Source organism: Rhamphochromis longiceps, linkage group LG6, assembly GCF_057381845.1.
Source record: "Rhamphochromis longiceps isolate RC_006_pf linkage group LG6, R_longiceps_female_GT1.1, whole genome shotgun sequence".
Lineage (NCBI taxonomy): Eukaryota > Metazoa > Chordata > Actinopteri > Cichliformes > Cichlidae > Rhamphochromis > Rhamphochromis longiceps.
Genome location: NC_140562.1, coordinates 11,798,402 through 11,823,519, shown reverse-complemented (window position 1 = coordinate 11,823,519; position 25,118 = coordinate 11,798,402). Strand labels below are relative to the sequence as shown.

At 41.2% G+C, this 25,118-nt stretch overlaps 1 protein-coding gene across 1 annotated transcript in view; it reads left to right on the top strand.

Annotated features, from left to right (window-relative positions):
* The window catches only part of LOC146667543 (voltage-dependent T-type calcium channel subunit alpha-1I-like), a 169,517-nt gene extending 144,691 nt beyond the window's left edge, over positions 1-24,826 (top strand). The window contains exons 32-36 of the mRNA XM_085408336.1: positions 12,696-12,836; positions 14,934-15,068; positions 16,406-16,580; positions 19,334-19,548; positions 21,279-24,826. Of these exons, the coding sequence (XP_085264462.1) occupies positions 12,696-12,836; positions 14,934-15,068; positions 16,406-16,580; positions 19,334-19,548; positions 21,279-21,941 (1,329 nt within the window). The 3' untranslated portion in view covers positions 21,942-24,826. The remainder of the gene's footprint in view (positions 1-12,695; positions 12,837-14,933; positions 15,069-16,405; positions 16,581-19,333; positions 19,549-21,278) is intronic.
* The last annotated feature ends 292 nt before the right edge of the window (positions 24,827-25,118 follow it).

Below are 25,118 nucleotides of genomic sequence, written 5' to 3'. Positions count from 1 at the left end.
AGAGGCAAATTTTACTCTTAATTTTTATCTAATTTCTTCATTCAGAGAGAACAGTCCTCAGCCATCCCAACAACAGACTGTTCTCTCTGTTGAGGTCAGGAAAGCGATTCCGCTCCCTGAAGACCAACACAGAGAGACTGAGGAGGAGCTTCTTCCTGCAGGCGATACGGTCTCTCAATCACACCACCACATAGTACTGACCCACACATATGGTTTTTACACACACGCTGGACATTCTGGACATTTGTTTACACTAGTGGCCACTGCACAACTACACTGTGTGGTCATCTAATCGAATCACTTTATCACAAGTCACTTAAATAAATCACTTTAAGCATATTTGCACTGCACAAGACACTTACACATGTGGATTGCACAACCCTGGATATTATATTTCTTCATACCATTTAGTACTTGTACAGCTGCTGTTATTGTTCTATATTTCTTCATATATTCTTATATATTTCTATATTGTGTATTGTGTATTTTGTTGTACAGTTATTTTATTTTTAACTTTAATTTTTATATTTTATTCCTTCCTAGCTAAATTTACCCTTCATTTTGATTTTCATATTTGTTTCCTATCCTATTCATAGTCTTCTTTTCTTTAGGTCACGAGCAGTTGTCTAAGCATTTCACTGCACATCGTACTGTGTATGACTGTGTACGTGACAAATACAATTTGAATTTGAATTTCATTCATAAAGTGATAGTTGCAGCTCAAACTTGAGCCTGGCTCATATTAAAAGTACTCAAACAGGCTGTGAATATATGATGAACTGTACACGATTAGCATGTTTATTCTGGTTATTTCAAGACTTCATTAATTTAATCTACAGTGGCAGTTGGTACCGCAAGCATCCGTCAGGCTCAGTGGGACTGCACAGCAGCTGGAGTTGTTTTTATTCATGAAACACCGCTGCCCTACTTGTATGCATACAAGGTGTTAGAGGTGACTTTTACACCCACACATAAAGATATATTACAGTTTTTCTCAAATGTTAAAACACAAAAGCCAATCCTGTAACCCAAATGACCAGTAGTCTAAACACATTTACTAAATGTAGCCACCATATTCCAGTACCATAAACACATGTCACATGAAGACACAATTCACAAAACACAACCCTCTGTACTCATAAATCTAAACACATTTTTCCTTGCTAAAACACATGTTGCAAAACAACTCTGCTCATATTCTCAAATGAAAGCCCATGTGATGCAAAATGCTTGCCACAGTCACCAATCTTTGAACACAGGGAACACACCTGGCGTCATTCACTACACACAATGACTCAAAATTGAAGACACTTGTTGCTAATGCTGTACCCACATGTAAAAGCAAGTTCAGAGTGCACAGTATGCTGAAGATTCCAAACAAACACAATGGATGAAGGCAGAGTCAGGGGAAGAGGAATTTGATGCAGAGGAGGGAGAAGAGCTGGCCCTGGAAGAAGAGGAGCAGGCCAATGAGGAAGAGGAGAAGGCCAACATGGGAGAGGAGAAGGTCCAGGAGGGAGAGCAAGACAACCTCGCACCATCATTACGGACGAGATGCGAGCAACAGCTCAGCGACATGATGCCGCACAGTGATTGTGGTGTGTGTGTGGTGTGAATAACGTAAATAAAAAAACTTCACACCCTGTTCATGTTTTCAAGATTACTGTTGTGTGCAATAGATTCTGTTTTTGCATTGAGTTGTGTTACAGTAGTGTACGTACATGCAGGATTTTCTATAGATTTATACTACTCATATAAAACTCACAAATCTAAATGCCTAATCCTCTGCAGAGATCTACGACGATCCGTTACTGTATAGTTTCTAAAATATGCATTGGCAGTTATGAAACAAAGAACCTTCTCACAAATTGAGCATTGTGTTTTCAATTGTTTTGCTGTAGTGTGTAATGCTGTGTATAGTGTTTACAGTTTTGACAGCTTCGAGCTCCTCTCTTGGTGTGGGAGTTTGAGTTTTGCAGTGGGAAGGTGTGGTTGTGTTTATGTAGCTTTAGAGAAGGGTGTTGTGTTTGGACATTGGGGGACCTGGTGGTAACGTTTGTGACATGTGTTTTAGCATTTGAGAAAAACTGTAAGGCACATAAATCACAAGACTGAGACGTATACCGAGAACTGCCGCGCACATGTGTAAAAATATTAAATGGCCACCATCTTTACCAAAAAACACCAGCAGTGGGGGGAAAAGGATGCCAGTCAGTAGACGCCACATTTCTAATCCCACTGGAACTGTTGCACCTGCAGACGAGAACAGGTATTTTTAGACGTGTGCCTGCTGGAGCAGAAAGAAAGACACATGTAAATAAGCAAAGGTGGCAACAAACAAAGAGGGAGGGAAACAAACAAAGGAAAAATAGAACAACTATGTGGAAAAACTGAGACGGGCTGGGGAGGGAGAAGGAGCACTAGCAGTTTGGGAAAGTGAGGGAGTGAGCAGAGAAGTGATTGTTGCATCAAGTGATTGAGCAAATGCTTGAATGAAGGGTGACTGTGTTTGACACATTGAATAATTGTGTGGAGGAACTAAAGGTCTGTTTGCATCCCGCAAGAATCTGCTGGAGTGTTTACTTCTGAGCTTAACTAATTTGTTTGGACTGGTGGCAGCAGCGCCAAGTGAGTAAACTGCAAGGTGGCTCATTAGAAATGATTAGAAGTGACCCTGTAAACACAGACACTGTTGTTGGCATCGATGCCAGCTGTTCTTAAAAAAGAAACAAGAACCCTAAACAGAGCTATTACCCACCTGAATGCTAGGCTGTCCTATTCTCTGAGAACACACAAGCATATTTCCAAATGATTATGCAGAATAGAGTTACGAGTACAGGAAGCTTTCTGGAAGAGCACTATGGACCCTCGCCGGGCTCCTGGTGTTAATCTTTTTTGTTTCATTTATTTGTTTTATTTTATTAATCGTGTTCTTATCAGAGTAGTTATTATGGTAGAGCAGACAGGTTGGTGAGGGACGAATTCGTAATACAGCCATTCACACTGATTACATCATTTTACTGGATTAATTTGCATCCAGTGAAATTATAAATTAGATGTTTGTTTGTTTGTTTGTTTGTTTGTTTGTTTGTTTTTTTAAATAAATAGAGCACCAATCAGACCAATAGACCAATCACAATACTGCATTTGCCAACGAGTGTGCTTGTAGCTCAAACTGCATTTGAATATGGAAATAGTTAAATAATAACTTATTTATTTGTTTTGTATGAAAACAGTAAGTAGACAGCTTTAACTTCTGGGTCAAACCATGAAATTCCCCCTGCTCCTGACATCTCATGACAATCGGATGAACCCACAATCTCAGTTTCCTCCTTTTCTTGTTTAGAACCACATCATCAGCACTTGATGTCAACATTTTTTGAGAACAAATTTGAATGTGTCTATAGACGTGACATGACAAGTTGGGATCTGAAAAATTCAACATTTCTGTGTGTAATGACCTTTATAAGAATATATATGTGGACATTTTTGTAATTTTGGTTAAAAAAAAAAAGATTGTGAAAATGTTGAATTAGTCAAGTGTATTTGGGCAAACAGTGGCTCATTCAGTAACGGGAAGACTGGGGTCAGTCCCTGGTCCCTCTAGAAGCCCCAGAACTGTCCCCGATAAGTCACTGTAGCATGAAGTTGTGTGTGGACGTCAAATATATGAAGTCAGTGTGTCTCACACTGAATGAATGGGTGATTTGGTCGTGTAATGCAGAGTGCTTTGAGTGGTCAATAAGACTGAAAAGCACTATGTAAATTGGATCCATTAACTGTTTTGTTCAGTCCTAATGTAAAATACTGATTATAGAAGCTTTTAACTTAAGATTGCTTAGTGACTGTGCCATTAAATCTAATTAACTGTATATAGTAACTAAACTTGCACTCCCAGCACATTGTGCTCTTTTACTTCTTTTTTTTTTTTTTTTTTGCTGCCTTTAGCTTAATGAACCCTTTAAGTTCTTTCTTGCTGAGGCTAAAAAAGACTTAAAACTAGATTAAAGAGTGAACTGAGATGCACTGCATTGCTAAAAAAATGCAACTTTTATACAGGGACAGCCTCATTTTACTCATTTTTATTAACTTGTTCACCATGATTATAAGTTTTATTATGTCTAATATGTTCAGAGGCAGATCCACACTGTCACTATAACATTTTTTCTTCTTTCTCCTGTTGACATTAAGCTCAGATTACTTTTAATAACTCATGTCCCCCAGCTTGTACCAATAATCAACCCTGCAGGTATGATGCATCTCATTCCTTTTGACGATCCTTACAGATACTGGAATCAGATTACTTTTTGGGCGCTGTGTGGACCTAATTAACCCAAGTGATCTTCTGTACTTTGGCTCATCTGAAAGGAAATTAACATTGTCACCCATCTGAAGAATGACATTGAATCAAAGGGTAAGCAATCAGAGCCGAGGGAACGGTGGCAGAGGCTGACTTTGGAATGGTTAAAGACACAGTGAGCTTGTGAGTGGGTGGCGTCTCATTGTGCTTATAGCTCATTGTCTGTCAGCCTAATGTTATTTTTAACCAGAAACGCAGTAAAAGATGGATGAAACGGGAAAGGGGAGGAACTCTTTTCATGAGCCTTTTTTTAGCTGCACTGTATTATTAATCTTCATTCTGATTAGCAGGGAAACAGCTTTTTTTTAAAAGAAATTAGATCAAAAGCACCAAGGGCCTGTTCTTATGTGTATTTATATTGCCACATTCTTTGCAATCAAAAATGCAGTCATAGCAAATATGACTGAAATAAAACAACTGTATTTTGCCAGTAAGACATTTTTAAGCAATATTTTTTAAGTATAAAACCATAAATTAAAGTTCAGAAACCCAAATCGGGCCTCATTCACACCGGCTTAGAGACCGGTCGCAGCAATCATAGCATGAGAGAAAAGTGTGTATTCCTGATTGGAAATTATGGAAGCTGTTGGCCGTCATTACTGGCTAAAGCCTCTGTTATGCACACCTAGAGACCTGTGAATGACATCCTGGCAACGACCAGTTGCTAGCTTCGTGGAATGAATTACCATGGCTGAACAGCTGCATCCAAGCCTTACGCAATGCAAAGTGTCGGATGCAGTGGTGTAAAGCACACCACCACTAGACGCTAGAGCAGTAATGAGCGGAAATCCTAATCTAAAGAACGACTCTGGGTTTAGTAGTTGGAAAACGGTACTTGTCTAACTGCATGCTGCTAATTGTAAAGTTTGGTGGAGGAGGGATTATCGTGTGAGGTTGCTTTTCATGAGTTGGGCTCAGCCTTTAGTTACGTTGGAAGGGACACTTCAACAGACATTTTGGTCAATTTCATGCTCCCAACTTTGTGGGAACAGTTTGCACATGCCCGCTTCCTGTTCCAGTGCGGTCATGTTGGAAAACTACGAAGACTACAAAGAACCATGTTAAAATTTTGTCAGGATGAAAAAGATTTGTATCGTGACCAGTGCCTAAAAGGTTCTTTTCTTATTGCTATACGAAATGATCTCCTTATATAAAAATGCACGATTTTCATAAAAGGAAATGTTTTTAGATGATAACATACAATACAATAACATCCTCTTAACACCGTCTGGGCCCAGATCATGGCGTGAGCATGGTTTAAATTTGGTTCTGAAGCTTTATTTCTTTTCACACTGTTATTTCTGGCCTTTGTAATTAAAAAGCTATTAATGCATTTCTGTAAAATGTAAATGAAATCAAATAATGGTAACCAGGCAGTTATTATTTATCACCCCATAAAAGTGTTTTTCACTCTTGGAGCTGCTGACTTTCCCTTTCCGAGGCCCTGTGAGATTCATACTGACTAATTACAACCCAGCGTGCATCCACTTAATGACAATTGATTGCCTTTTTTTTCTCCCAAATGTTTTGTTTTCAAATCACCATGAACATCTAGTAATGGAGCCATTACAAAGTGAAGTCTTTCTGAGAGCATGAATAATGCAACAGTAAAATAATATTGTTCTGGCTTTTTTTTTTTTAAGTGTTTTATTTGAAATTATCTCAGTCCAAACGCTCTACTCTTTATGTGAAGTTTAAGCACATCTTGTATGGCTGTACTCTTCCCTGCATGTAGGCTGTAAGGTAAGGCTGGAATTCTGCACAAGAGCTGTTGATTTTTATCATTATTGGTACATAACACCACAGAGACAGGCAGAAGAAATTTGCAGTGATGCAGCATTATTTCTTTTATGGACTCTCTTCATGTGAGCTGTACATCAATTTCCTAAATACCCAACTGTCTCCACAGGGAGCCTAGACTCTTTCAGACAGTGATTCTGTGACCATTCAGCATGTATGCAGTGATAAGACTGAAATACATTTTAATGAGCATTGTGTTTCTCTTGGCTTGTTTTCCCTCTTCTGTTGTATTTTTTTTTCATTTCCTTATCTGTAGGGGAATATACCATATGGGTCTACTAACTGCTGATATGTGTTCTTGTTGGTAGGCACTCTACTGTGTAAGCTCTCACTGTGTTGTTGCTATTTGCAGCAGAACTAAAAATATTAAATAAATAGGGCTGCAGCACTCCATTGCCTCTCTTTTTTTTTTCGCCTGTCCCGTTTGGTTCTTTTGCCATCAGAATTATTGTCTAAAGGCAAAGAAAGATGCCCAATGGATTTACTTTACCAAATTGACCATCCCAGCCTTGCCGTATTGGTCTATTTGATTCACCTTTGTTTTTATTGTTTATTTTATTTTATTTTCACTTGCTACACACGGGACAGACATGACTGGGGGAAAGAAAGGGGAGAAAGAAAGAGGGAAAGAAAAACAGCGGGGAAGAGGAAAGTGATAAAGGGCAAAAACCAACAAAACAAACAGACAAAAAATACCTATATCAATCACCTGGATCACCTGCTGAGAAAGAAAAAAGAGAAAACAAGCAAAAAAAAAGAGCAATATAATAAACAACATCATCGCGATGACCTATGTGAATATAACAGTAAATATTAAATATTGAATATTATTGTGCAGCACGTAGGATCAACAGCGCACAGTGTGCTTTGAGGTAGGAGCCAAAAAGGGTGTAGTTTGTGTGTGTGAGCACTCGTGTGTACACCTGTGAGCATGAGTGCGCTTGTATTTAAAAGGTTCCTTCATGTAATGATCTGCTAGAGGGTGTGGGGAGCCACAGCCCCGTCCTCCAGGGTATGAAGCAGGTATGGAGGAGATCCAGGCTCCACACATCCAGAGGCCCTCAGAGCACCAGAGACCAAGGAAGACCAACGGAGGGGCAACCGTGCCACTCTCCCGGAAAGAGCTGAAGAGCCCCAAATGAGGGGGGGTTGCAGTGACGTGCCCGTGAGCTCTGCCTGCAGCCAGCTGTGCCAGAGTGACTGAGCCCCAGGCCGAGAGGCCGAGGGCACCCCACCCCCCGAAGGGGCCCGAGCGAGCCCCAGGCTCCAGGCCCTGACAAGCAGCCACCGGTGCGTACCTGGACGCCCATCCCTGGACACCAAGAACCACCAATGCACTGGCAGGGGGAGTGTTGGGGGGAGATAGGCCTCCATACCTTGGAGGGCCTGAGATGTCCCCAAAGAGGTGGTGTCTGATACCCGGCCTGACATATAGATACAGACAAACAGGCACACACAGATACAAACATCCATTCCCACCCTGATGCTCTCATATGCAAATACTCAGCACTCACCCAACGTGGAGAAAGACATAAATAGACACTGTACACACAATCACACTCCCCAAGCGTACTCTATACCCCAGGTCTAGGTACCCTTGCCCCTAGAGGGGGAAACATCACCCAGACCCAGTGTTACCCTTTTCCCTGGGGTGGAGAGAAGCAGACCGCCCCGACTCTGCAGCAGCAGGGAGGCCCCACATTCCAGACCCCAATCGGACGGCCAGCTCCTCCTCCCAGGCCCCCCGCTCCAACAGGCAGCAGAGAACGGGTGTGTGTGAAAACTCCAAACCTCCCTCATACACCCTGATGGTCATCTGGATGCCGTGTAGCATGCCCACCCCCAAGGACTTATATGTATGTGTTATGAGAGAGTGAGTAATGTGAATGTCTAAGTTGTGGGATAAAATTGAGGCACAGGCAGCCAGAAGGGGACAGAGGGGGGGATGCCTCCCCTGCACCCTGGTGACACAACTTTACCCCAAGACCCTGCATGTGTGGGTGATTGTGGTGGAGCGCGAAGAGGGAGGCAGCTGGAGATCCCCCGCTGACCCCAGTAGGCACCCCCATACTCTGGAACCCACCAGGGCAAGGGGGCCCAGGCCCATCCAGACCGGGGCCCAATTCAGCAGCACCGCCCAGCCCCACAGAGCCCGGGACAGCCCACCTGACCCCACCACAGAGAAAACTGCACCACCACCCCGTCATCCACTCATCTTCAAGACTACACAAGACAATAGACACCCAGGCTGAGATCTTCCTCCACCTCTCCAATATCTCTCCCTCACCTGCAGAGTGAGTTCCTGGAGAGAGGAGACCTCCTGCAAGATGTAACAGCCTCCCCCACCAGTTGAAGAGCCCCACAGGTGGCTCGATACACTGGTGGCACCCCGCGCCAGGGCTGAGCCCCCATACACCCACCCGCCCACAACCCCGACACACCAGTCAGGGCCCCAGCCCGGAGATGGGGTACCCCCAGAACCCCAGGCCCACCTACACAGCAAAATCTCCAGTGTTAAATTAACACTGGAGAGTGTCTATATGGGTCCACACCTCTGAGTGTTAAATACAACACTGTTGAGTGTTAAATTAACACTTTTGACAGTGTTATATGTTTAAAAGTAACCTAGTCAGTTTTGAAGATTAACAATGACTAACACTGAGCAGTGCTGATTTTCTAACACTGGAAAATAACTCAAAATGTTAGAAATATTCCAGTGTTAGAAAACCAGCACTGCTCAGTGTTAGTCATTGTTAATCTTCAAAACTGACTAGGTTACTTTAAAACATATAACACTGTCAAAAGTGTTAATTTAACACTCAACAGTGTTGTATTTAACACTCAGAGGTGTGGACCCATATAGACACTCTCCAGTGTTAATTTAACACTGGAGATTTTGCTGTGTATGGGCAGCCAGGCTACCAGGTCAGTAACCCACGTCTGTGAGCACAGACCCTCCCCTGGCCCCGTTGCACGCATCCATGAGGAAACCATCACCTAAGAGCCAACAGAGCCCTTAACAGGCCATGACCGCAACCCTGGGTTGAGCCCTCCCAATGCCTCTTAATTGAATAGTTTAATTCAAGCCTCAATCACACAGGTGTAGAAACTGGTTGCTACGGAAAAATATGTATTCCCTAAGCAGTTAGCAAGTGGTTGCTGCAGGTTGTGCAGCAAACACTCGCTGGGCCAACATCTGGCTGTCCCAGATGTTGGCCCAGCCTTTAACACTTCAAGGTTTAGGAGTCCCATAAGGTTGATTGTGTTTATCTGGACGTAACGTTTTCAGTAGGAGAAACATTTCATCACTCATCTAAGTGACTTCTTCAGTCTCGGCTAACTGCAGGTTTCCCCAACCTTATAAACAGTACATTTGCATAATGACTGAAACTATCCACTGAATGAACAATGGGCTGTGAGGTCAGTTCCTTAATCATTGATATGCAAACTATGAGACCATTGCTCAACAACCAGTGATCATAGCCCATTGATCAGTGGTTTGAATGAGTCACAAAATGTTTCTCTCACTGAAAACGCTACGTCCAGATGAACAGAATCAACCTTTTGGGATTTACGTACCTGGATGATTGAGCATGCATCAAGACAAGGTTTAGGAGTGTTTATGGGAATCTTTGACTATTCTTAAGAAGCACATTTGTGAGGTCAGATACTGATGATGGACCAGAAGGCGTGGCTTGCAGTTTACACACTGTTAGAATGATCAAAAAGCTGACTTGGGTTAGAAGAAATGGATCTGAGTGTAGGGCACAAAATCTAAAGAAGGTTGCACTAAGTCCTGTTCAGACTGGATTTCTGGATGAAAGAATATATACAGAGAAAGACATTGAGTCAAACAGCATCATGGGCAGCATTTACCACAACCAAGGACCCCAGCTGAGCCAATCAATCAGACTGCCTTACCCCATGCTGCGCATCTGTCAGCACATGAAACAATGTGTATGTGTTGCTCACAGTATATCAGTGGGTGCTGCCACAGACTGGCAATCAGCTGCGGTTCACCTCTTCACCTCACACCCTTTATCAGGTACTCCTATATGAAGAGAAATGGGAACAAAAAGCAGGTCCTGGAGGGAATGGGGAGTCTTGAACTTTAGACATGCGGTAAGGAGACTTCGGGGTTCAGGGCTAAGAGTGAGAAAGTGAGTAGTACCCTGGGAAACAAGACAAAGTGAGAGAAATAATATTTAAAAGACAGAAAAACAAAGGAGGAGATGCAAAAGAACAAGTTGTTTTTCACAGATTTAAACAGGATTGTGTTCATCAAAGGGAGAAACCTCTGAATAAAGAGACATTTATTTTTTACGTACAGTAAGTCTATCATCAAGGGTGTAATCAGTAGCAGAAAAGGCCAAGCCAGTGTTGGACGGACCTTAAACCTGCTTTTTTTTAAAATGCCCATGTCCTCTGGCTGCAAACGAAGGTCTGTTTGAATAGAAATTGATGAGAAAATTACCCTACTGACCTCAGTAAAGCTTTTACTATTGAAGTTACAGCCTCATTTGCCTGTTTCAGATCTTGTAACAATCCTCATTACTTTTAATGATTATGGCTCTTCTTCTGCTTCTTTCGGTTGCTTCCTTTATGGGTCACCACAGCAGATCATCTGCCTCCATCTCATCTTATGCCGACCATCCTCTTCTGTCACACCAACCCTCGGCATGGCCTCCTTCAATTCAATTCAATTCAATTCAAGACCCTTTGTTCAGTATATTCACTATCCCAGCTCAGCCTTGCCTCTCTAACTTTCTCTTCATCTGCTCAACCTGAGCTCTCCCTCCAATCTGCTCTTTTCTAATCTTGCCCAATCGGGCCACTCCCAATGAAAATCCAAACATCTTCAACTCTGCCACCATCTCAGCCTCCTGGCCTTTTCTTAGTGCCATCATCTCCAAACCATACATCATTGCAGGTCTCACTACCATTTGTAAACCTTCGTTTTCACTCTTGCTGCTATCCTTCTGTCACAAATCATCCCTGACACTCGGCTCCACCCACACCCACTGTGGACTGTTACTTTGAACAGTTGATTCCAGGCATTCGAGCTCATCTCTCGTCACAATCTCTACTGCTTGCATTAAACATATGAAGAAAGCAGGCATATACACCTTAAAAACCGAGAAAAATAACTTTGTTTTTATCAAGTTTTTTTAATCAGCTTTCAATAATTACATCATACTGTCTAAAAATCTGTTAAATACTCAAAATTTTGGGAAAGTGAGAAAAGTGGGAATTTTAAGCCAACTAAAGCTCTCATAAAGCAGAGCCTTGTTATCTTAAAGGGATTATGTAATTCATCTTATAATGGTGACATTCATCTGCCCCTTTGGCTCAGAGCAAGGTGGGAAAAAGTCACACATCTCTGTCTGTAACCTGCCAGCAGCGGCTGAAAATAACACCAGCTTCAGTAAATGGTGGTTAATTAAACAACACACCAAAGGATGGAGCTACTTTAAGCTAATCTATCAATTTTTTAAAAAGTCAGTAAGAGGTATTTAATATCTGAAAAGCTGGAAGCAAACGTAAGGTAAAAGCTGAATTTGCCTGACAGGAAGTGACTGAGTGACTTGAGTCTTGAGAAATGAAAAGATGGCGATTCAACAGGAAGTCTGACAATAGAAAAGAGCACAGCCAGATGTTGAGTTAACTTGACACAAAGACAGATGTTTGCAGTATTTGTAGTAGTTACTGACAAGGATGTTTTTTAATTATTTAAAGTAATGAAGAATGATGAAAATGGTTAGATGTTATCTATCTATATTAGATTTATCAAGGGGGAAATAATAAAGTAGTAGTTTTAAAAATATGAATATTACTCACTCTTATCAAACTTATTAGTAATATTGTTTGTAGCCGTAATAGAAGATTGGAGAGTAGGAGTGATAGTGGAAGTACTATTTGCATTAGTATTACTATTTGTTTATTTATATACAAAAGTGCCAAAAGTACAGACATGCACTTAAGTAGAAGTACAGATACTAGTGCTGAAAACTACATGTGATCAGCTGTCCCGGGCCACCGCTCTGAGGTTTACTGCTGTTTCTGGACATACACAACTGATTTAACAAGATGTGAGCGGATGTTTTATAAGTGTTTGTAGTTGATTTCCATCCTCTACACTGACAGCACACTGTTTATTCTGTCTTTGTAATAAACAGTTTTTAGTTGGTATGAAGATCGAATTCAGTGAATCAATCTAAGCATCATCAGCTCAACTTCAAATGTATCTATGCTACACTTGATGTAAGCTAACGCTGACCATGAAACCACAGCCACCGTGCACCAGTTCTTTACTTTAAATACATCACATTTGTTTAAAAATATATTCCTGTTCCCTTTTTTTCTTCAAAAAGGGAGTAAAAGTACAAAGTGGTAGAAAAACCCTACTCAAGTAAAATACAGATACCTGAAATTTATACTTAACTACAATAGCAAAGTGTTTGTATTCGTCACTTTGTTCCCATCTCTGATTATGTATGCCAAATATCAGTGCTGTATTTGTGTGTCTGCATTGCAGGAGAGCCAGTGGCTGGACAGCGTCTCTCTGCTAATTAAGGACTCGTTAGAAGGAGACCTGATCGACAATCTCTCCGGTTCAGTTTTTCACCACTACGGCTCTCCTCCTATCTGCAAAGACTGCAAGAGTCACCCTCAAGAGGTTATCAGCGCTCCACACACACAGACACTCACAAAGCACAACCCTAAACATCTGCTGCCTTCATTTCAAATTTACAAGTCAGTAATAAAGTGCCACTACATCAATTATACAGATGCATATATTCTAAACACTACTAATGCACACACATACAGTGCATATGCAGTATAATGTTTCAGCAGTAAATAAACTGCTGAGCATGTCTTCATTTCACATCACACACATTCACAAATTGGTGAATGTGGCACACTGACTCCTTGTTTCATATAAGTATTTTCCCAGATGTGCAGTAAGGGGCTCTAGATATACTATTACAGTGGTTCCCAAACTTTTTTTGGTAGGCCCCCCTTTGTTTTACAAGAAAAATGTGATTATTCATTGTCATCTTTAACACTAAGGAATTAAAGTAGGAAAAAAACGTTGCATAAGCTGCTTTTATATAAAACACATCATAAATGTAAGTTATGTTTGTCCGAGTGAGATCCCAGCAAGGTTCAAGGAATACAACTTACATATTTTTGTAGTTCTGTAAATACAGATTACACGGTGTGATTGCACTGCGGTGCAATCAAAACATAGTACTATACTGCATTAGGATTTTCATAGCTAGAAGTGCAGCTGAAACTATGTTCAGAATGTCAATGTCAGTTTTTCATGTGCTCATGAAAAACTGAGAAAATCCATTTTTTATTCCTAAAAGGACTTTTTTAAAATACTGTATTCAATAAATATGTATTGTATGCAATTTAAAATGTATTTTCTATTATCCAGTTTTTATCTGATTAAATCCCATTGAAAATAAAATCAAACACAGTTCTTGCAAAATGTAATTTGCTTTAAAGATAGAGCAGGGCTGTGTTTATTACTACAGGGCAGAATTTGCCTTGTATTAATTTCTGTTGTCTGTAAGGATATTCTTGACATTTCCCCCCCTTGTATAATCATGCCCAAAGGATATACATGGCACCACCAAAATGATGTATGAGTGAGTGAACTCGTCCTGAGTTTTCCTGTAATAGCCATAGCTGTGAAAATCATCAATCACACATGAGAACAAACACCAGTTTCAGCTGAGGTTATTCTTTGTATTTGATATATATAATCTGCAGGGTATGAGTTTCATTTCATGCAAGTGTGTACGTGTGTACATGTATGTATGCGTGTAGGAGTGTAAGTCATTGTATAAGTCACAGTGGTGTGACGCCTGTGTGCTTTAGATACTGTTTCTACATTTCACTCATATCCAAGTCGCCTTTAAACTAAAAACTGTATATAAAAGATGGGCACAACCACTGTGACATTACTCATGGGTTTGTGGATATTTTAAGGGCAGTATTGACTGACAATGACTTTTTTTGTTTTTGTTTAGTTTTTTTTTACTGAGAAGCTAACATTAGCTGGTAGCATTCCATGCTAGTCGGTTCTGTTTAGACTCATACATGCCAACCCTCCCAATTTTTCCGGGATAATCCCAAATTTCAGTGCCCCTCCCGTAAATCTCTCGGAGCCACCATTCTCCCGAATTTCTCCTGGTTTTCAACCCGGACAACAAAAATAAAAAAACACATGCCAGAATTCATAGCGCGGCCCAGCCAATTCCAGTTTCCAACAATAGCGGCAGCTACTTAGTTTTAATATTACTCATATTACTCTTTCTGGGTCGCAAAATAAACTTGTAGCATATTTTCAGGCGAGAATGTAGCTGTGTAAACTTCAAATATCTGAGCCGGGGAGAACAGTGAACTCCCGGCACATCGTTTTCAAACCCCCGCGGTCTTTCGCTACTCAGGTTAAACATGATATATATAAGTCACTTAGATAACCTAAAAATGTTATTGTTTGACTTTTTTCAGTGTTTCATTTGTTCCTGAGTAAATCAGGAACAAATGATTTTGAATGTCTCCCTAATTCTGAGGTCTCAAGGTTGGCAAGTATGTTTAGACTACCATGGAATGCTACAAGCTAATGTTAGCAATGCTAGAATTTCCAAAGCCTGTATGTACGGGGGGCAGTTGCTGCTGGCTTTTGGCTTCATCATTTCACATCCTGTTGTCAAATTTCAGCTTCAACATGATTGGCTACTGTGTATTTGTGGTACAGGTCCGACTGGCAGAGGTGGAGCAGGCATCGCTGATGTCAGAGCAGCTGTCCGACAAGTCATCGTCTCCAGCTCTGCCTGATGACCTGAGTTTGGATGAAAACAGCAGCTACCAGCTGCTGGTCAGAGACAGCCAGGTATTCTCACACTTACACACCAACACATATGAACATATTCTGTGCTTGCTTGCATCTCTCCCACTTGTATTATACACATGATACACAAGTAATACACAAACACACCAGTAGTGTGGTGACTCTTACAGAAAGTCAAGCTGAGACGGTTCCCTTTACATATTTTTGGGATTAACAGTACTGGTAAGCTCATTTCAAACTGTATACTCAGTTTAATCTAGAGTAATGCATTATATTCTGTAAAATCACATTCATAGTCTGCGTCCTGTGAGGAACACATATCTTTTTTAAGCTGTTAATGATCTCAGAAAAGCAAGCCTACATCTTGATTTTCAAAAGAAGCATATTAAAAAATATTCATAGCAAAAACATCAAGTGAGTTTAAAGGTGTGAGCACTGTGTGACATATTTATCTATCAATGTGTACAGAGGATTAGAAATATTAATGAAAAGCGTGTTGGCTGTTTAAAGTTACTAGTATTTTCTTGCTAATCTGAAAGTGATAGCTGAGCCTGCACATGTTCAACTTGTCTGTTTTGATATGTCGACGTTTATTTCATGTCTCTTTTCTATCTTCAAGTTTATCCTTGCTATGGTGCTAAAGGAGTTATTTAAAATGTTTTTCTTGGCCAAGGCGATCAGTAAGGAAAAACATCTATTTGCTGATGCTAGCAACCATGAAATTAACCCTGATAAGTGGGACAGAAATGAACATTAGCTCTAATCACTCATGCCTACACACACACACAGGTAAAATCATGTCATCATAGCCCTTAGGTCTTGCTAATCATTATTAATGACTATTTACATTCTTTACTGCCTAATTAAAACACATGCCTCGCACTGTGCTTTTGACATGGGCACATGGGAGTTTGTACGTATGTTTTCCTGTGTGTGTGTGTGAGTTCGTGAGCATGTCTTTTATATCTCCATCATCACATGAATGCTTCGCTCTCAGCTCACCGACGTTCCACCTGGTCTGTTTCATCCCTGTGGTATTGAAGGCCAGCTCATTTGATCCAGTTTACAACCAACAACAACAGCCAAGCAATTTGAAGCTTTGAAGCCTGCCGTTACTTTCTTTTAACCACCTCCAATTTTAATCAGACTTGTATAGATGGGACATGAAAAGGGAGCTTTTTGAAACTGAAAAACAAATGCTACTCAGATTTCCATTATGATAAGGTGAAATGAAACTCCTCAGTTTGGTGTCTCTCTTGCTCCAGTGAACATCAGTGCGCCTGGATATTTATTCTTTCTAGGTAATTTTTTCCCATCTCCACTTTCAGTCAATCTTCTCCTTTCAAATTCTGCTCTTATTTTCTTCATCTTTCTTTCAGAGGGGCAGCAGTGACTCCCGCAGTTCGGAAGAGTTGCCCAGACAGGCGGGTTACAGAGGGCTTCGTCCCTCCAGCTCAGGAAGCGAGGAGGGTGTTCAGGGGCTGTTTGAAGTGGGCATCCATCATCAGTGCAATCCTGCCTCACCGGAGCAGAAAAGCCCTGCACATGACAAAGGTACTGGCATAAACAAGATGACAGCGCAAGATCAAGGAAGCTGCATGTAGCTCGTAGTGTCCTTCAAAGTGACTACATGTGTGATATACTCAGTGGCAAAATCTACTGGCTTCATTCAAATATTTGCCTTTATTTTCTGTATTTTTATCATTTTTTTCTGTATGTAAACTGTGGATTCGTTTTAAAAGTTTCAGGGGTTTTATAAAATAACAAGAAGCAGCAACGCTGAGCTGCCTGTGAAGAGCTGCAGGCAACAAGATGCTCATCTCTAACTTTTCATTCCACCTGCTCCGTGCTATCGACAGCAAATTTGCTCATGCTGTTTACGCCGTGAAACAAGACTGCAGTCCTTCATGGCGCGTTACAAAATTATTGACTGCTTCTTTAAAAATGTTCAACTTTGTGCAGCAGTGCTGTAAATAGATAAAGCAGTTACTCTGTAATTCTGACTGAGTAGCTGCACAACGGGAAGCACTGGGAATTCAGGGAGGTGCGCTTTTACATCACAGCAGTTTTTCAAAAAATATTTGTTCTTTTACACGTAAAGTGATAAACACCTTGAGAGAGAGAAAGTGAGTGGTAATGCATCTCTACCACCAAAAAAGATCAAAGTTGCAAAAAAAACCTTTCTGTTAATTTCTGTTAATAGTTTTCAATTATTAAATAAGAGACTGCCAAGCATAGTCTAAAAAATAATCGTTCTGTAAATCCTACCTTTGTAGATTGTTTTTCATCCAAATGGTTCAATGTAATCTTTCATACACACAAAACACAAAGCAAAAAATAAAGAGTAAAATCAACGGACATATGAGCTTCCTTTATCACACTTATCTGTGCTCTTTCTGACCCTCATTGGTATCAACCACTATGATTTCATTAAGACATGACTTTGGCATTGATGTTAACATTTATAGAAAAGTAAGACTTTTTTACTCGACATCTCTCACATCCTGCATAGTTGATCGACTTCCACTGCAGTTAAAGAAGTGATCGATGAAGCCAGACATAAGGCAGACAGATATGCTAATGAATGACAAGTTAAGGTGCAGTTCAACATTGAACACCCCCTGTAACATAACTGCCATCACCAGAACAGACATACTAACTCAGAGGGTCCATTCCATTAATTATTAACCCTCTTACTTACTTATTTAAAATATTTATTCCTAAATGCTCAGATTGGGAGATGAAATGTTTTCACTCCACCTTTAATTTTTCCAAATATGTCTGTGATGTTTGGATGCTCAAGGTCTAATTTGAAATAGAATCCCGTTACAACTTTAATTTCAAGACGATATATCCCTGTGAGAAACTCTCATCTATCTTGAAAATGTAAAAATTGTGTTTGCAGAACAGACAAAATGCAACTTTATCTATATACTTATATATATATATATATATATATATATATATATATATATAGTTTATTAAAGTGTGAAAGACATTTAATTGCTTCCTGATAACTTTTAACTTTGAACAGTTCATTGTACTAACTGTATTAATGTATTTTTGTTCATTTTTCTTATAATATGGTGCAATAACATTTTTAATTAAGTAAGAAAAGAGGTGCCCTGAATGAGGTGTTCAGAATTTAATTTCCGAACAAAGATTACCATCAGATACTTAACCCCACATGGTGGTGTTAGCAGAATGTACAATGAGGTGTGACATTCTGTTAACCTGAAGCTGAAATAATAGTTTCTTCTTCATTTAGATTAAGGACACGTTGAGCCATCAGATCACTAACTTGTAAAATGGTTGTGAAGATAAAATATAAAGTTTTGTCCATGTTAAGGTGGGAAAATTGAGCTATATTTAAATATATGTGATAATATATTTTAATTCTTTATACATCACTTTCTATGTTGACAATAGAAGAATAGTCTTTTGTAAGTTATAAGATTAGAGCTTTGACCAATTAATCACAAGTTTAACCTTGAAGACTTTGGTGGATGAAGCCAAGTTTTAATGGAATATTAACATGACCCTGCTCTACACGTCCACAATATTTGATCAGAGTTCATTTAAAACTTCGAGCATGACAAAATGACGCACACACATACAAAAGCTACCAAAAACATAACCTCCTTGGCTCAAGGTAGAAATCTTTTTGGGGGGTCTTGCAGCGTAGCCAGTGAGTATCCAGGCCAAGACTTCCATTGGTCAGTGTTCACAAATGTCGATGTTCCAAACAAAAGCTTAGAAAAAACTAAACTGCAGGAAATGTCTGATGGTTTTGAGGTTGGACTTCAGTAAAAGGATTCTTTTGCTCTCCACTGTGATTTTTTGCATGCAGCCAAAACCTGCTACAGCATGATGAGTCATTATAGTAACAAAAGTTTCCTTCATTGCGTAAAAATTCTGCAATTGATGCGTCAACATTTGTTTATAGAGATTGTTTGCAATGTGGTGGAAACATAGATAAGACGGTCTAAACATTCATTGAATATTTTGTCACTTTTCTGTGAGGAAATAGTGATTGACTGAAACAAATCCTGACACTGCTGAGTAAGTGTGGGGAATCACTTTGGCTGACATCCTTATGAAGGAAACAAGGACAGGAAATCATACAGAAAAAGACTAAATCTATCCAGAGACAGAGAACAATTCCCGAGTATTCACAACTGCCTCTGTGGTGGTTACCACTCCTGTCTCTACAATAAAAGATGCAGAGAGAGAGGCAGACTTACAAAGTGATAGCAATATGAGTGTCAATGCCACAGCTGGATTAAACTGCAGCCTTCCCTTTACAGATGATGATGGAGGAAGCTGCAGTGGAGGTGCTCGTGAAACTTCACCAGTCTTGCATCTACCGGCAGATTTCTTCCACCCAGCTGCTGCAGCTCATCCAAACAGTCCTGGAAACAGCGTAAGCCCAGGAGACAGACGGCCTTCCAGGTCGGCCTCCCCAGCCTCCTGGGCGTCCCTCCGCTCACCCAGAGCCAACAGCAGGCCGTTGGGCTCCCAGGTATTACGAGCAGATGAATGGATTCGTTTGTGTCTGTATGGCTGGCTGAACAGACGACATCAGCATTGCTGTGCAAAACATCAGTGACACGATAGAACGCAGTATAAACGTGTCCTTTATGTCAATGCTCGGCGATGTCATGCAGAGGTTGTTGAGAGGCAGACGTGTTTGTGAGACTGAATGAGAACATCTGGGAACCGAAAACTGTAACACACATCACACCAGGGATGTCAAACTCATTTTACGTCATGGGCCACATACGTAGAGTCCACACTGATCTTACCTGGGCCCCTTTCTGTCAGGGGAAAGATGTTTAACTACATGTTTCATAAAGTTTTTGTTAATTCACAGAGTTTTTTTTAAACTTCTCTGTTATTTAGCTGTTTATCTACGACTGAATTCCTTGAATTTAGCATGAATACATGACCGAATATAGCTCTTTATGAAGAGGTAGACAGCTTGTCAGTAGGCCAGATTGAAGTCTTTGCTAGGCTGACACCCCTGCCTTATATCATATAGTGACACTAGATGTTGGCCCTAGATATTGATTTGATGACATTGTTACAGCTGTGGGTGTAATAAACACTTGGAATCACTTTAGTTCATTAGAAATCAACACTTGAGTAGGAGTGGCACAGTTAGATGTGACACAGCAGCCTCTTCTGCGATCTATCAGTCAGAATCTAATTACTGCGCGCCAAATCGTGAATATACACGTATCACCACCCTCCACTGAAGTCCTACTGCAGTGTGGGACTCCAGAGAGTTTATTTAGTCATAATTAAAGCCAGCCTCTCTTCCATACTGAATCTAACACCTCCCCTATGCTGGCTCCTATGTGAAACAAACTCGAATGGGGGAGAAAAATAAAGCCCTTATTTTAGTTCTTGTTCCTTTTGTAACCATGGAGACAGATTTCTCTTTTCACCTCTACCTGTTTGGTTTGTTTAGCTCGTGCCTGAGTGGCTCTGTGATCCTCCGCTGCTACAGTAATGCTTTGCGGCGCTCAGCTAATTAGCCCGGCCAGCCCCGAGCCTGATACCGACTCGGCACTCGCTGTTGTGCTTGGCTCGCGCTTCTCACATTCTCCCGTGTCGCTTTTCTGTTTTCCTTTTTCTCCTCTCCTGGGTGATCCTCTCTATCCCTCTTTGCTTTGCGTTCGCTCCCTGCCACTATGTTTCTGCTTTTTCGTAATCTCTTATTTTAGTACTGGCAGGATTAGAAATAATGACTAAATCCCTCCTGCATACAGACATATTGGATTAAACAAACGCTTCCCCCAAACTCAGGGCGGGGTCCTTCAAGCAGGGGGAATTACAAGCGAGGTGGTTTCACGGTTTCATATTATTAGGACTTCTCTGAAATTGGTTAACCGAGAATGAGTTCAAACCAATGTGTTGTCGTCCCGGGGCAGATCCTTCCTTTCCTGTTGCACAACTGTCCTTAGGTACTGGTCACAGTAACATCAGCCAATAACAGCTGGTTTTCTTTTCTTTATTGGTGTTTTACTTCAATGTTATCTAGGTAACAATAGCTCCAGGAAATTCAGAATTTTTGGGATCTGAACTTGTATCTTGACATGAAGCGATGATGAGCTGGTCCTAATGTTTTCACACGGATTACATGTGTCCGATGTGTAAAGGCATTAAGCTGTAACTGTAAATTCGTCTGTGTTTTTGTTATTTTTTTTTCTTTTTGGTTTTTATCTAAATTCTTATCCTCTCTTCCAGCACCCGTCCCACAGTGACTCCTCTTTGGCCACAGCCAGTTCAGAGGGCAGCCTGCAGGCAGCACTGGAAGAAGGGCTGAGCTTCAGCGTCTCCTCACCTCGATATCTGGATCTCCCCACACCCCACCTCTGCCCTGTCCCCAGCCACCCCTCGCAACGCCAGACACCGACTACAGGAGACCAGGGCTGCTCTTTACTAAAGAGACACAGTACTCCTTTGACCCTCCAAGCCACCCGGAGGCACCAGAGGAGCCAGAGCAGCAGCAGAGGCGGCAGCACCAGCCCCGGTTGCCCCCAGCAGGACTCCGTGGACCCTTCAGATGAGGATGTTGGCACGGGGACAAACCGGGATGACTGCCGTCAAACCTTCAGCAGCGAGCACCTGTCAGAAACACTGAACAGTCTCTCCCTTACGTCACTGTTTACCCCGGACTCTTTGGCACCCCCGCTGGTGAAGAAATGCAACAGCACAGGGTCTCTGGACCTAACGAATCTGTCTGCCCGGAGTAAAGATGGCCACCACTTTCATGGCATACACGTCCATGGTTTCTTATCCAACCCCTTGACAGAGGGAATGGCAAGAGGTGAAGAGCAAGACATCACAGGCCTCAGCATGAAAAGCAGGCGTCAGACCGCAGACACATGCTCCAGGAAAAACAGATGAAACACTTGTTGCCTCTCTGTAGTGGAACTCTTTAACCATTTGCATTTCTGGACCTTGAACAGAACAGGGAGAGATTTTTAATACACGTCCTGTGAACCGGAATCTGAAATTCTCTCTTGTCTTTATTAAATCATTCGTTCTCTCTCTCTCTCTGTTTAGGATCAGTCATTTCTCAAAAGATTCCAGTCGCTTCTGAGTTTTAGCATCATTTCTCTTACACAGGATATACGATTGCTCTTTGCTAGGTCTATACAATAATGTCAAGGAGCTCAGCTTTTGTGTTAACAGGACTGAGCCTTTGAGATGTGGCAGATCCTGGGTTTTATATTATAGCCATCTTGAGAGAATATTCAGAAAGCCATTACAGAGACAGCCCTGAAAATTGCAGTGATTTGTGAACATTACAAAGGCGGTGTTTTCTAGACGAAACTGTTAAGAAGTTCAATCCTCTCTAAGGACCGGGTTCACTTTACTCAATGCGGCCTGAACCATTGTCCAAAAACCCTGTTGTCAAAATTGGACGGATGGCAAACTCGGAAGCTTCTTTTGAGGAAGAACTGAACTTTGTACAGTTTTCTTTTCGTGTTTTTTTGTAATGTCCATGGCTAATAGTAGCATCAACCTTTTTTTTCTTTGGAAGATTTGGCGGGTGATGGAAAAGTTGTCTTTTGTTTTGTTTTTTCCAACTTCAACATTTTGAAGTTGCGTGAATGTACCCGCTTCTGTCTCCATTTGTGAGAAAGAGGGAGACCAAGACAAGCAATGAGCCTGGCCAGTCTGAACAGTGACAGATGGCCTCTTTGAAAAGAAGAAGACTGTGAATGCTGCTGAGAATGCGTGTGGGTAAGTCATGGAAGCATTGGCCACTTTCAGAGTGGACTCTGTATTTTTTGCTTTCTGCACACCCATGAAAGGGCTAAAATGTATTTAAGTGTAGACCTGGGCCAAATACAATTGACAAATAATCTTTTGCTACTATACCTAACACCACGTTTGACAATGGCACATCCATTCCTTAATCAGACCTCTCTGATGCTAGTAATGTAAAACAGCTTTGAAGCTAAAGTGAGCACTGACTTGGGAGACTGGAAGTTGGATGCTAAGTTAAATGTCTTTAAGACTTCCAAGCACCAGCTTCCTGCTGACCACTGAATCAGAGCCTATAGAAGTATACTGAGTCATACCAAAACAAAAGAAGATTTCCAAAAATTGAAGTTAATCTGATTGGTTATCTGATAAACTTTCAGGATGATAACTAAGTCCCAAAAGCCCCGTCTGTCTATACAAGTCAGTGTCCCCAACAACACACAGTTCCTGTTCTGGCCAGCAACCATATTAATGTTTTATATCCACATGATGCTCGTCTGCACAGTGAAAGTGTATGCCACATCCAGCCGATTGACCTCCTACAGCTAGTACTCGTTTGCACTGCTGCTGCTCCTGGTTTGGACGCACAAACAACTGAAACATTGTGGAAAAACATGGTCAAGTAATATTAATGCGATGTTCCAGATGTACACCACACTCAAGTAAACTGGTCGGGACTCCAGTGAACCTCATCAGTCATACTGCACTGTGTCCTGGGTGTGTGTATAAACGTTGGTAGTAAGTGTAGTGAGTGTGAACGTAGCAAAAAAAAGAAAACTTTGAACTTTTGGCTGGCATAGGCTTGTTAAGTTGTACTTTGAACAAAGTGTCTATCTTTGGATAGGCTCTGCTTTTGTACCCGCAGCCTTAGCCCGCTGACACGCAGCCACCTCTTCAGTTCTATTATTGTCACGAGTACAGGCCCTTGTTTGAGTGCCCTGTGGCAGGGCTAATCACTAGGTTGGTAACACGTCAATAGACCGTCCCTCGTTTGAGTCACCCAGAAGCACTCCTGTTTCAGTCTGAAACAAAAGAGCACCTATTGTCTTATACGTGCGTGCTGTTCTCTGGGCCGGGTGTTGGCATTTGAAGCAAACCAGACGAGATTTAACGCAGTCTTTAAATCCTTCCGCCTGTTTTAAATGTACCTGAGTCTCTCAGTAGTGGAGCAGGCTGCCTGGCATGTGCATGGGAAACCCAAGGGATGGTTTCTTCTTAAAGAGTCGGTGTACAGATTAGCGGGAATTCAGCAAATGGAAATCACTGTTTTGTTTGCTGCTTTAAACCCAAATGTTTATTTGACTCAGGTCTGCTTGAGTGTAGCAAGACAGTAGAAAAAAAAAAATACTATGACAAGCAATGTGGTCCACGTGGATGTAGTTTGAGCACATGTTTGTAATTTTATCAAATTGTGATGATCATCATAGAATAAATCCCGAGCAGGTAGACCTCAGGTGGACCTATATGCACCTCATGCATTGCATCAGCACATATAGCACACACACACATCCTGAAGCACATACACACACACACGCATATCACACAAAGATGTCAGCGTCAAAACACTGCAGGATGCTTCTGTGGCTGTTTGAGAAGAGGCAGAAGAAACCTCGGTGTTTAATCTCTTTCTCTACTTTGTCTTCATTCCCCTTCTTACTCCCATCCAATCCTATTATCTCCTTTCCACAAGAAGCCAGAGTACTAAATGACTATTGACTACCCACCTCTAATCGAGATATGCAATATGCTACAGTAGATGTACAGTTAGATGTATGGGATTCATAGAGGTAGGCAATATGGTGAGAGAAGATTATATTTATGAATTCATGTATTCGAATAAAATGTCACCAAGATTCAAAGGTCACTGAAAGGATGATGTATTCATGTATTCCAGAGTGTGTGTTCTCTCTTTTTTCCCTCCATCTCCTCGACACGGTTTTCTTTTTCCCAAATGCATGTAGGTTATTTTTGTTTTCCAAAATGTCATTCTAGTGTCATATAAAAGTGAGATAGCTTTTCAACAACCTCCGACTCCTGAAGTTGTTCTTTCGAAATGAGGTTTGAGTGAATTCTCTTTCTCTTTCTTCAAGGTTAGGGTTAGGGGGTCAGCGATTAATGCGAGCCTTTTTCACGCGTCACTCTTTAGTTCGTCAGTCTGGGACTGTGCTCATAAGGATGATAATATCTGGAGAATGATCTAGCACGAGGTTTAAGTGCATTTGTTTGTTTTGATTAACTTTATTTTGAACAACAAAACCTGATATTTGCATGTATTATAAGTCATGCAGTACTAATACCACAAATAACCCG